The sequence below is a fragment of the Histoplasma capsulatum genome (genome assembly GCF_000150115.1).
Source record: "Histoplasma capsulatum G186AR genomic scaffold supercont2.4, whole genome shotgun sequence".
Classification (NCBI taxonomy): Eukaryota; Fungi; Ascomycota; class Eurotiomycetes; order Onygenales; family Ajellomycetaceae; genus Histoplasma; species Histoplasma capsulatum.
This window is the reverse complement of record NW_025544804.1, coordinates 1,569,694-1,583,118: the sequence shown is the minus strand read 5'-3', so window position 1 is coordinate 1,583,118 and position 13,425 is coordinate 1,569,694. Positions and strand designations below refer to the sequence as shown.

Sequence of the window (13,425 nt, the reverse complement as noted above, 5' to 3'; positions counted from 1 at the left end):
AACCAATCGCTGGCTTGCAGTCTGCAAATTCTCTCCTCGATTTTGGGTGATCATGCCTCGGCTCCCAAAACCCTAAGCCAAATAAAAAATGATCGTTTTTCGCTGTTTCGGACTGGGATGATTTGTCAACTCCAGCACAAAGTAGCTTGATTGGTCTTGGTGAACTGGGATATTTTTCATGTGAGCGCAAAATGGGGTGGCAAAAAATTTAAACGTTGTGTGAGCTGCTTTTGGCTTGAAAGGTAGGTCCCCAGGGCCTCCTTGGATATTTCCAACGAGGGTCAGTGACTGCAAGATTGCCGCTTTTTGGCCCCGCGGTCGATAGCGTAGCCTAGGTCACCCTACATACCTCAATAATATAGGGGTCATTTTACTCTTAATTGCGGTCATTCTTATCATTCAAAAGATATGATAAGTTTTACAGTACTGTACAGTACGCTCTAGGAAATTCTCTGAGTTCAGTCTGGATTCATATTGAGGTCGGCTCTTAATAGAACTATTCAAAACAATGCAGGAGTGGAGGAAAAGCGAAGGACCGAGTCTCCGAATTAGGCATTTAATGTTGCTCTTTTCTTGCTACCTCTGGCATAGAAGCATCTGGAAGGTTCCCTAACAATATGCAGCTACGGAAAGATGAAATACATCATGAAGACTGCTAATTACAGAAATACATCATACTGACTTGGAGTTTATTTTATCTTCGTCTGGCGTTTCGCCAAGACTTGCAGATCAGCTTACGTCATAGAAAGTACAAGAAGTTCCATTCATCCAAATGGGACTGCACCAGTTCAATATCCCACGAAATTCCAATCTGAAGATCGGCTGATGCAGGCGATTTCCAAGCCCGAGATACATTTACTAAAAAGGAAACCATCACCAATAGCCGCGATCAATCATAGCATACCGATCAATCGTCATGTGCATGCTCTCATATTATCAAGCGCTCCCGCGCCATGGAAGTCCTGATCAAATCCTCCGGCGCAGTTCAGAGCTGTCTCGATATGCGTGGATGGTGACCACCCCTCCCTTGGCCAGCGCAAATGCAGCTCGGGCAATGTTCTTGATCTGGATTGCCATGTCAGCCACCGCACAAGATATGGATATTGACTGCTTACCTGTCGCCCATTTGAGCTTTTATTCAGCAGTTTCTTCAACTCTTTTTTCAAGATTTTAGCACCAGCATTGCTCAATTGTTTGTTCCACACTCAGGATTTGACTTCCAAACTCAGGGATTTATATTTTATACCAACATGTATCTGACTTTGCATTGCTGGGTCCAATGTGGTGTGCTGGTTGGTAGTAAGAAACATGATCTCTTCAAAATACTTGATTGAGTGGAGAAACACAGACATGAGAGTGTTGTGATGTAGGCTGTTGACACTACATTTGCTCAGAAAGACATCAGCTTTGCTCAGAAGCAATATTGCATCTCAGCAACAGATGAGGTCAAAGATCTGAAATAGATGTTCTTCTAGATCATCTGCTTTGATTCCAAAATCGCCAGTGCATGTCTATTGCAATTAGAACAACTTATAAAAGTGGCGTAGGTTTGAGTCATGTGTCCAGGAATGAGCTTAAAACAGCGACGAAAATGGGATGCTCTGAGTGGCCGCACCCCCATCTTACAGACTATGATAGAAGTAGCTGTGTATGTTGGAGCTACTACACAAGCCCTATCCCACGTGACGCACACACATATATTAGTTGCCGCTAGTTACTAGATAGATCATAATAACCAACCAAGGTTCAACCCTCTTACAGTGTATTATATCACGTGATATATGATGTCAACCCCCCGTCATCCGATAACGATCTCCACATCTCGCGCAATCCGTGGATGCTATATCAAAACGCATACAAATTAGGGGTTTATTTACGTTGTTTCCCACTCTTTGTTCTATTCTAGATTGCTGGAAACCACCACCAAAGCATGACAGTAAATAAACAGCAGCCTTCTCCCTTCAATTCATCCATTTAGGGTTAATCTACTAGTGCATTTTGCCAACCAGTCGTCCTCACCAAATTTATTTGTTTTTTTTTTTTGAAAAAAAAAATCGCCCACATATCCCGGCACCGATAACGTGCCCATTCCATGATCTATAAATCGGTATTTGCAGCTGCTAGGATAAATATTTATAGGATTGCGAGACCATCCTTCATACGAAATTTTGGAGCATCCTCCAACATGGCTTCCTTATCGAAGCGGCAAGAAACGGAGTCGGCGATCGCAACGGGAACATCCCATGAGCTTGTCAATCGCCTCAATCAAAGCAAATCACCATATGTAAATACACCTGTCCTTTGGGGGAAAGAGATAGATAGTTGCTAGTATTATTCAAAGGGAACAAAGAATGCTAATAGTATTGTATGTATAGGTTCGCGGACACATGAATAACCCTGTTGCGTGGCAAATGTGGGATGCGGAAGCAATTGCTTTGGCTAAGAAACTCAACCGCATGGTATTCTTAAGTATTGGGTATTCTGCATGTCACTGTCTGTAGCTCTATCCGTTCTGTCCGCTGGAAGGGATGCCTAACTGACAATTTTCGGCACAGGGTGTCATGTTATGGAGAAAGAGTCGTTCATGTCTCCTGAGGTTGCGGCTATACTGAACAAGGCATTTATCCCTATAAAACTCGACCGAGAAGAACGACCAGATATCGATGATGTATACATGAACTATGTGCAGGCCACAACAGGTTCTGGCGGATGGCCGTTAAACGTATTCCTCACGCCGGATCTAGAACCGGTCTTTGGAGGCACATACTGGCCAGGCCCGCATTCCAGTGCGTCCTCCACACTTGGTGGAGAGGGGCAGGTCACCTTTATCGACATTTTAGAAAAACTACGAGACGTGTGGCAAACGCAGCAGTTGAGGTGTCGCGAAAGTGCAAAAGATATTACGAGGCAGCTCCAGGAGTTTGCGGAGGAAGGTACTTACTCCAAACTAAGGGGTGCGGGTGCGGATGAGGAGGAGGATTTGGAAGTTGAGCTGTTGGAAGAGGCATATAAACATTTTGCTTCGCGTTATGATCCTGTCAATGGAGGATTCTCACGGGCGCCTAAATTCCCTACTCCGGCTAATTTGAGCTTTCTGGTTAATCTTTCCCGTTTTCCCAGCGCCGTCGCTGACATTGTGGGCTACGAGGAATGTGCCCATGCTCTTGAAATGGCTATCAAAACCCTTATCTCTATATCTCGGGGAGGCATCCATGACCATATAGGACATGGTTTTGCGCGGTATAGCGTGACGACAGACTGGAGTCTACCGCATTTTGAGAAAATGCTGTACGACCAAGCCCAGTTGCTAGGTGTTTACACTGATGCCTTCGATTCTGCACACGACCCGGAGCTTCTGGGAGCTATGTATGACATTGCGGCTTATATCACGAGTCCTCCAGTACTCTCACCAACAGGTGGTTTCCATTCATCGGAAGATGCGGACAGCCTGCCTACCCCGAGCGACACTGACAAGAGAGAAGGCGCCTTTTACGTATGGACACATAAGGAATTCAAACAGATTCTCGGCCAACGGGATGCGGACGTATGTGCCCGTCACTGGGGTGTTCTGCCAGATGGAAACGTTGAGCGAGTAAATGATCCACATGATGAGTTCATCAATCAAAATGTCCTCAACATCCAGACTACACCTGGAAAACTCGCAAAGGAGTTCGGATTAAGTGAGGAGGAAGTTGTCAGAATCATCAAGGCATCCACAGAGAAGTTACGGGAATATCGGGAAAGCAAACGGGTACGTCCCGCGCTGGATGATAAGATTATCGTAGCATGGAATGGGCTCGCCATTGGCGCGCTGGCTAAATGCAGTGTTGTCCTCGATAATGTGGATAGAATCAAGGCACAGGAGTTCAGGCTGGCTGCAGAAAATGCAGCGAAGTTTATCAGGCAGAGCCTCTTCGATCCTGCATCTGGTCAACTCTGGCGTATATACCGTGGTGAAGAAAGGGGGGATACCCCCGGCTTCGCTGACGATTATGCGTATCTCATCTCTGGACTTATTGATCTCTACGAAGCAACGTTCGATGACAGTTATTTACAATTCGCGGAGCAGTTGCAACGTAAGTCAGAATTACCACCCTCGGAAAGAATCCTCTTCGTATCCAACTTTGCAACATCTAACTATCTCAGGATACCTGAACATATACTTCCTCGCCCCCGGTCCAACCGCAACCCCATCGCCAACAACGACCACATCCACATCCACATCCACATCCATCGACACCACAACACCCCAGTCCTCCTCTGCAGGCTATTACACTACCCCTTCGACCCTCCACCAAACCCCCACACATCCAGCCCCTCTCTTCCGTCTCAAAGCCGGCACAGACGCTTCGACGCCATCACCCAACGGCGTCATCGCTCGAAACCTCCTCCGCCTCTCCACCCTCCTCGAAGACGACACTTACAGGCGCCTGGCACGAGACACCGTCAGCGCCTTCGCTGTGGAGGTCATGCAGCACCCATTCCTCTTCGTCGGGTTGCTGGATGCCGTTGTCGGGCTGGAGGTGGGGGTTAAAGGGGTTGTGGGAGTTATTGGGCAGAATGACGATGTGGGACTGGGTGAGGATGAGAGGGAAGCGGCGCGTGAAGGCGATGCTGGTGTAGAGAATGTAGAGGAAGGGTTAAGGGCGACGACAGGGGCATCTCCTCTTGCAGCGCGCGAAGCGGTCATTCGAAGAGCACGCGCGGAGGCAGGGTCCGCAGCGTCCACTTCCACGGCGGTGGTTTCTATCATCGATGTACGCACCACCGGCGATACCACTGTGTCCGAAAGCGCGCAGAAGTCGAACTGGTTGCGGACGCGCAATTTGTTGCTGAGAGATATCCGACCTGGGAAGAATTACTTGCTTGTCTGTGAGGCGGGGACGTGTCGGGTTATTGATATCTGAATGGGTAGCTAACGATATTGTGTGGCTCTAATATGTTATTAGCAAACAGATGGAGGATTCCGTTGGTTTCTTTTCATTTTCTTTTTTTACCTCTCTCTCATCATTTTTCCTATTTCTACTGCTTACGATTATTTTTTTTAATTCCCCGGATTGATACAAAACGCAACTGCAAACAGCGTGGGTTTTTTATTTACTGGACTGGACAGGAGTGGTGGAAAGGGGGATCAGAATCCACCAGCCACTGCTAACTATGTTCCATGGGGAGGGAATTCGAGATTCCAGATTCGAGATTCGAGATTCAAGATTGAAAAACAACGGATTCGACCCTAGCCAGAGAAAGTTCCAAAGTTGTCTTTCCTCTATTCTCTCTTTTTTTTCCCTTTATTATTATTGCTTTTTGGATGAAGTTGCTTGAAATTGTGCCGGGGCTCGTCGGGTTCCGATGTAACTGTTGCGCAGATCGATGTTATATTTTCTTCTCATAGTTACACATTTTTGCCACCGACCTCATGTTGTTCGTTTGCGTGGGGACCCGCCATCCAACTTCTTTTAACACCGTTCCATGTGTTACACCCAACGAAGTCTTGTACATGTACATGTATGTACTGTACAATGCACCTACGGACGCATAGGCACAGACAGGTTTTACCGAAGTGAACATTCTGCCCAACCTGGGTTCCGTCCCGGCCTCAGTTAAACTCATAATTCTATGTACAGTACATGTACATGTACATGTACTGTACATATATACCGATATATATACCCGATAAGTTGATATAAGATAAAACCGCGAGCCAGGGGCGCGCCGAGAAGCTCCCTTTAAATCTAGCCCGGGACAAACCAACAACAACAACCAGGCACCAACGAAAACTTGTGGGGAGTTGCAAAGCGGATAGAGAGAAACATTTGAGTTTCCCCATCCCTAGTCCTGGTAGGTAAGTAGCTAGCTCTGTTCTGTGCTTCGTTAGAACGGGAGCCAAAGCTGTCGCGAGGTCCGGGGGGTTTGGTCCTTGGTCCTGGGCATTGGGGGTTACTTCCTTGGAAGGTTAAATAAATATCTGCGCATGTGACGACGGTGGTATATATTTTGATTATTTGAGTTGGAACTACGGGTAAAGAGAGACAGGGGGACATCGGATGCATGGGGTTTAATGACGCGATGCAATTGGGATTTCCAGATAGATACATCCATCCATCCATCCATCCATCCATCCATCCATCCATCCATCCATCCATCCATCCATCCATCAATACATAGACATGCTGAATTAAACTTGCCTATGGAGGAAACGCAGTTATTGATCTTTGCTTTTGATGAAGGTAAGAGGAATGCATCCAGTCCCGTACAAAGAATCAAAAGACTCTCATCAAGTTGTTTGTTTGCGTGTGCATGATAGGGGTTCTATATATAAGCATCATTGATGGCAGGCAAGATGGAATATACTCTCTCGCATAGAACAGAAGTTGGAAAGCATAGTTAACAATGAGTTTATGATATTCTCATTATACTGCTCCATAAACAGCTCGGAACGCATCCCGACCAAATAAAGTAAATCCCCCGTGCTGCTGCAGTTGCATATCTATTTAATCATGACATCTCCTCCACAGCAAACCACGCGCGCAGCGAATGCAATGCAGCATGTATATGTATGCATGTACTGTACATATACATCTACATGTACATCTACACGTATATCGATTCCGGCATGGGGGAAATGGCCATAGGTATATAAGCAAGTGCACGCCGAGATGATTCGAAGCAGATCCATTTAATGGTTGCTGGAATGGCCGCCAAGAAACAGGATAGGCTGTTCTCGTCCACTGTAATGACCGCATTGATCCCCATACCTCCCCTCCATCCTTGCATCTACGATCGATGTACTGTACAAGATTATGGAGGGATATGAGCGAGATACGGTTCATCACCATGGAAAGAAATAACCCACCAACCACACTCTCTCATACCTTGCCCATCCGACCGATATGCATCATCATATCATCACTATCTCTAGCGATGGGGGCTGGCGGGGGTCGAGAGGCAGAGAGCGTTATCATCAGGCGTAAATAAATAAAATAAAATCAAGGCCGGCTGAGGTTGATGGGGAAGGGATTCCTTCCATTTTCATCATCGGGATTCAGGATAACGGTGTGGACATCGTATGACGACGATGTATATATGTATTTTGGTGGGTAACAACAGGTTTTCCCAACCCAACCAGCGCGATGATGCGCATGTATGTACGGAGTTATATCTTATCGATAAGTTGGAGGAGGTGTCACTCAACTCTCTTCTCTCTTCTTCTCTCTCTCTCTCTGGCTACCTCCCTCCCTCTCTTTCTCTGTCTCTGTCCATTCTCCGTTTCAACTTCCTCACTCTCGGGTCTCGACCCTCTCTTAACCATCTGACAAGTTTCAAAATGGACGAGCCGAGTCCACGCCCAAGGATGTATTGCGTAAGGTGATGTGGGGCGAGCAAATAAAAATAAAAATAAAAAATGAAGAGGACGAGGAAAAGAGTAAATAACAACCAAAAAAAAAAAAAAAAAAAAAAAAAAAAAAAAAAAGCCAAACAGCGAACCCTGCATCGTCATGCTCCATGCAGCGAGAAAAACCAAAAACCCACCTCTGACGCCAACCAACTCACTCCGTGGCCAGACTCTTGGTCTGAAACAACAGCGCAACAGCAAGGGCGTTTCGTTTTTCACGCATCCATATCCACATCCCACATCCACCATGGGATGTGATATGAAGCATGATGGCGGGAGAGCAGGCGGGGATTCTTTCCAGAGTCATGGAGGATGAATAATTGTAACTATAACCTGACTTAACAGAAGCAAACCTGAATGAATGCCTGCGAGTGTTGTGTGTATATGGGTATGTTATGTGTGTTACTGCGCTCTCGGGACATGATCATTTCGTCACCACGTTGACCACGAACAACACGGACAACGTACTGTACCCCAGTATCAGCACAGTTGTACCTGCATCTTCCAGCACCACGAATGCGTTCCATTCGTTCCAGTCGTTCCAGCGCATCACGCATCACGCATCACGAAGATGATTTATCTTTTCTCTGGCTGGCCATGCAATGTGTAAAAAGGATTTCCATACAGCCTGGGTCCAGTGCAGGCGTACCCGTCCTACTACTGCGTAATGTACTGTACTAAGTGTAGTTAGTTGAGTGTTCTGCGTATGTACAGTACGATGTCAGCATGCGTAAACGTAATACACATCAGAGAATCAAAAAGGACCCAGCTTCATTAAACGAAGCCAGCCAATGGCATGGGCGGGATGCCTTGCGAAGTTGCAAACGGGCGGCCAGCAGACAGGGGACCGCTGGGCGTGCTGGCGGGCGGTGGAGGGCGGCGGCTGGCGCTGGTTGGCAGAGGGCGAATATCGCGCGACGTGCATTCGCCAGGATTGCCGGGGCCAGCGAGAGTGGGACAGGGGCCACGATGGACTACTGTACCTTGCTACGGGCTGACAGGAGGTTGTTGGGGAGATTACTCGTACGGAGCACATCTGGGTGCGATGGATATACTATCCCGAGAGGTGGAGAGAGGGAGTGTGAGATATGGCAATCCATGTGACGAGTCACTCTGCTATATCTACGGAGTACGGCGTATGTGTGTTAAACATCCCGTGTACAGAGTAATCCGTATCATCGCGAGAGAACATTGACTCTGCTCCACCCTGTTTCATCTGCTCAGCATCTGGCAGCGCCAAGAGACACGGAAGATTGAGTTTTGCTGCAAGGATGACGATACCTGGTATCGTGCCCGTATTATTACCGGCCAGCTGGGTTTTGTCATGTTTAGTGCCGGGGTGCTGCCCGCGGATTGGCCCGCGGTCTGGTACCAAGGCACGGTCCAAGGTTCCCAAGCTTGGTGAGAGAGATACATGCATTGATACTACAGCGTCGATATCTGCATATATATATGTATATATATATATATATACATTCTTATATCGATATATCTCTATCTGGCCGGGGTATCGAAACGCCTGGCCCAGCCGCCACCAGCATGGATGTATCCTGTGTATCACTCCGTTGGCTGTGGCGGAGATGATGCTGATGGAGAGGATGGGGGATGGGGATGATGATGCCGGTGATTCTTAGTGTGCTTCCTAGGGCTGGTGCTGGCTGTTCCTGGCCGTTCCTGGGCCGTTCCTGGCTTGTTTCACGCGGCGGCCAGCCTATCAGCGCCGGCTGCAGCCCGCATCTCTTGGCTCATTTCGCATGTTTTCATTTCCTGGGCAGATTGAATGGGGAATGACGCTGGCTTGTCGCTGTGTAGCCGTCGCTGGCTCTGGCTCTGGCTCTGGCTCTGGCTCTGTCGCTGGTGCCTTTGTCCTTCTTCTGCTTATTCTCCCTCTCCCTCTTCCTCTTCCTCTTCCTCTTCTTTCTCTCCTCTCTCACACTCTCCTTTATATATCAACCTTCCTTCCGCCGTCTCTCTTTCGGCTTCTTCCCTGCCTGTCATCCCGCCTTGTCTTCTTCGCTTGTCTATCCTTGCTTGTTGCTGTGCACTTTTCGCTCCTTCAAAGTGTGTCTGCCAGCTTGCTGTTCCTGTCGCTCCTTTCGGTGCCAGAATCCTGTATACACACTCTCTCGCTCTCCCTCCCCTCTCACTCTCTGATCGGTCTGCCTTGGTCAGATTCTGATAAACCCCCCCCCCCACTTCCAACTCTCCCTCTCACTCACTATCCCCCCACTCACTCACTCACAGTTGATCTGTGCGTGAAAGGCAAAAGAAAAAAGAAGGAATCACAGTCGAACACAAAAACAATCGAGAGATTCGCCAAGTTATCGCTGTCGCGTCCTTCGTTTGCTCAACAGTTTCTTCTTCTGTTTCCCATTTTTACCCCTGATTGTCCTGGCTGATATTCCAATCCCGGCGACGACGACTTGACGACGACGTCCCCACGACCCCTGACAATATTATCTTGGATATCTCTTCCTATTGCGGTAGAAGAGATAAGAAAAACAAACCCAAAAAGACAAGTTTTATCAAAGAAGCGCGAGAAAGGGATTTATTTGTTATTTACATCAAGATAGCCATGCGATCCTCCGTCCTTCTATCTGCCCTCTGGGCCGCTGGCGCGCTCTCCTCCCCGCTGATGCCCAGAGCCTACGTGACCGATGTCACCATCGTCACCGTCACCGAATACGTAACTGCCGGCGCCGTCACTCCCACGCCAACCCCAACTCCGGTTCCCTCTCCTCCCCCAAAGGATGAGGGCTCATATCCTACTCCAGAATCTGAGCCCCAGCCCCAGTACCAGCCCAAGCCCAAGCCGCAACCAAAACCACAACCAAAACCACAGCCAAAACCACAGCCAAAACCACAACCCAAGCCTCAACCAGGCCCCGGCAATGACTACCAGTCCAAGGTGCTCTACCACCACAACATCCATCGCTCCAACCACTCCGCCAATGCGCTCGGTTGGTCCAGCACCCTCGCTGGCTACGCTCAGCAGATTGCCTCCAAATGCGTCTTCGAGCATGATACGTAAGTGCTCATCTCCCGTTCTTACATATATATAAACAAAACTAATCCACCCCGAGCTCCGTCGGCACCGAATCCTACGGCCAAAACATCGGATACGGCGTCACGCCCGAGGAAATTGGCAAGATGATTACCAACATGATGTACAACGACGAGGCCGGCCTGTACGCGGGCCTGTACGGCCAGGCCAACCCAGACATGAGCAATTTCCATAACTGGGGCCATTTCAGCCAGATCGTGTGGAAGGACACTACTACCGTCGGCTGCGCTACCGTCAAGTGCTCCAACAATCTGCGCTGGAATACCGTTTGCAACTATGGACCCCCTGGTATGCTTCAAGCCCCCCTCCCCCCCCCCCCCCCTTTTTTCTGGGCCCTTTTTTCTTTTTTTTTTTTTGGTTCAAAGTGCCGCTAACTGACATTTCTTTCCCCCTATATAGGCAACTTCGGCGGCAGATATGCTCAGAATGTCGGCCGACCACTAGGTGCTGCGATGGCTGTTGCGTAGTTTTTCGCTTCACTTCATTTTCACTTTGCTTTCTTGCTTGCTGCTTGCTACGCTTGCAACTGGTGTTTTTTTTTTGACTTCTTTAAATCCGCTTCCTTCTACTTGATTTATTTACATCTTCGTTTCCTTTCTCCTTTCGCTTTCTGTGAATAAAATATTTGTAGTAGCGGTTTTATTTTCAAACTCGGGGGTGGTGCCGGTGGAGGGGGTGTTTGATGTGTATTCGTGTGCATATATGTATGGTATGTATGTATGTATCTAAGGGGCTGGCCAACACATCCACATACATGTCAAACCCCTTTTCCTCCAGAGGATCCCCCGACTCTCGACACCAGTGCAGTCAAAGCCAGTCCCGTTCGTCCAGATCCAAGCTTACAAGATCCAACAATCCAATCTACATTTACGGTTTACGATCTACGATTCCTATCGTTTATCGACTCACTGCGACTGTGACAAACGATTTGTTTTATATTCTATTACTTATTTTATTCTTTTATCCTTCTTTCCGTGACTTATATTTTCACAGTATAACTAGTTATCTTCTCAGCTTGTATTTAACATATCATTTACTTAGTTATATCTATCTATCTATACATCTTTCATTCCCCTCCCTGCCTTCATCCCAACTCATTGTGGGATCTTGGTTTTATTTTTTATATTTAGCTATTTTATTCACTTTATCTTATCTACTTTTTACTTTTACTTTTACTTTTACTTTTACTTTTTTTCTTTTCCGCCCTCCCTTCTTCTGTCTTTTTACATGGCTTCCAGCTTCAAGCTTTCAGCTGTGTCGTTTCTTTATTTCCTATTTGGTTTTTTTTTTTTTTTTTTTTTTTTACGTCTTCTTCGGCGGAGCATGAGACGCAAAACTGAGAGCGAGAGAGAGGGAGAGGGAGAAGGAGAGGGAGAGCACAGGGAAAGAAAGAAGGAAGCAGACAAATATCCCGCCGACGCCACGTGAAGGGAGAAGGCGATGGATGGAGGCGAGAAAGGTAGAGGGGGAAAAAAAAGGAAAGAAAGAAAGAAAGAAAGAAAGGGGTTAGAGTGGCGTTGCTTGCTTGCGTTGCTTGTTGGTTCTTTCGATGATGATGATAATGGTGGTGGTGGTGATGGTTTGGAGGGTGTTCATTTTTTGCGAGTTCTGTTTCTTATCGAACTATCTATCATCATATCGTATTGTATTGTATAAATACATTCTTCTTCCTCGACTCTCACGCGGTTGCTCTTTGAAAACAAAAAAAATAAAAATAAAAATAAAAATAAAAATAAAGCTCTCTGTTGGCCCCTGAATGAAGTCGTACTTGTTCCCCCCTTCTTGTAGTTATTGAAACAAACCCGCGGGATTCCCCCTCCCTCTTTTTTTTCATGGCGAGAGTGTAAATAATGTTCATAGCAAAAAGCTGCTGCTGCTGCTGCTGCTGCTGCTGCTGCTGAGAACAATGAAACGGAACGAACAAGACGCGGAGGCAGCTGTAGCGTTAAAACGTTAAAACAAAGGCATTGTTTTGGCGTTTGATGTCCTTTGTCCTTTGTCCTTGATCATGGTTATGGTCATGGTCAATAAACGTATTTATTTATTCATGGCCTATCCCGAACGCCCTTTTCTCTCTTTTCTCTCTTCTTTTTTTTTTCATGTTCATGTCTACGTTCGATATCAGGGGCTCGTGAAGATGTATATATTTGCGGATAAACTGGCTTCTGACTTGCACCAACTGCCCCCGTCTACGACGAGTCGTTGATCTCCTATCCCCCTTCTTTCTTTCTTTCCTTATTTATATATATATTGGCATCTATGCGTAGCGCCTTTGAGGAGCACATGGCACGGAATATATACTGCACATACATGCATACATATATATGTATATATACACACGTACAGTACATTGTTCATCTATAAAAAAAAAAAAAACACCAAGGTACGACTTGTTCTGCCTGCTCGTCCAGCATACACTATCTACACTTAAACGCAAAAGAACAGCTCAATCTGAACTTGGGGGCTTCAGGGCCGTGTGCGGAAGTTCGCTGATTTGACCAGCGTTAATGGACTCTGCACCAGCATGATCAATTGCATCGGGAAAAATTCAAAAATTTCTGATGCGTCAATCACTGATCCCCCCGGCGATGGTAAAAATAAAAATAATTCAATACACTAACTACATAGTGTGGAGAACACTTATGTCATGAATATCTCCTCTCCACGACGTTAGGAGAGAATTCTCATCACCTTCAGCCCAACAGAGGTTCTCAAGCAGTTAACTAGTAGGTTTCAAGTAGAGAAGCTTTGGGCATGAGCTTTCCCCTTCAAGATGTATGCTCACCCACCCAACAACCGACAGATACGCACAGTCAAACACGTTGCCAATCTGCTGGAAAGCAGTCTGCCTCAAACGCCTCACAACCATCATCAGCTCAGTAAATAGTATATACATAAATATATCTAGAACCAGAGGAGAAATCCTTTCCCTGTCATGTGAAAGGGACTTGTACCTGCCTAGGACAAT

The 13,425-nt window shown here is 46.9% G+C and overlaps 4 protein-coding genes across 4 annotated transcripts; 3 read left to right on the top strand and 1 right to left on the bottom strand.

The window, feature by feature from the left end:
* Positions 1–1,556: 1,556 nt before the first annotated feature.
* On the top strand, positions 1,557–4,907 carry HCBG_03566 (DUF255 domain-containing protein; the record flags this gene model as incomplete). The annotated part of the gene is made up of 5 exons (XM_045430615.1): positions 1,557–1,648; positions 2,140–2,284; positions 2,376–2,469; positions 2,556–4,076; positions 4,345–4,907. The coding sequence occupies 5 exons, from the start codon at positions 1,557–1,559 to the stop codon at positions 4,905–4,907; spliced, it is 2,415 nt and encodes an 804-aa protein (XP_045288758.1).
* Positions 4,908–6,591: 1,684 nt separating this feature from the next.
* On the bottom strand, positions 6,592–7,950 carry HCBG_03565 (uncharacterized protein; the record flags this gene model as incomplete). The annotated part of the gene is made up of 3 exons (XM_045430614.1): positions 6,592–6,774; positions 6,873–6,928; positions 7,800–7,950. 3 exons carry the CDS (start codon positions 7,948–7,950, stop codon positions 6,592–6,594), a joined length of 390 nt encoding a protein of 129 aa, XP_045288757.1.
* Positions 7,951–8,119: 169 nt separating this feature from the next.
* Positions 8,120–8,798, top strand: HCBG_03564 (uncharacterized protein; the record flags this gene model as incomplete). The annotated part of the gene is made up of 2 exons (XM_045430613.1): positions 8,120–8,433; positions 8,618–8,798. The coding sequence occupies 2 exons, from the start codon at positions 8,120–8,122 to the stop codon at positions 8,796–8,798; spliced, it is 495 nt and encodes a 164-aa protein (XP_045288756.1).
* Positions 8,799–9,968: 1,170 nt separating this feature from the next.
* On the top strand, positions 9,969–11,419 carry HCBG_03563 (uncharacterized protein; the record flags this gene model as incomplete). Its single annotated transcript, XM_045430612.1, has 3 exons — positions 9,969–10,420; positions 10,477–10,745; positions 10,857–11,419. The coding sequence occupies 3 exons, from the start codon at positions 9,969–9,971 to the stop codon at positions 10,922–10,924; spliced, it is 789 nt and encodes a 262-aa protein (XP_045288755.1).
* Between the last annotated feature and the right edge of the window lie 2,006 nt (positions 11,420–13,425).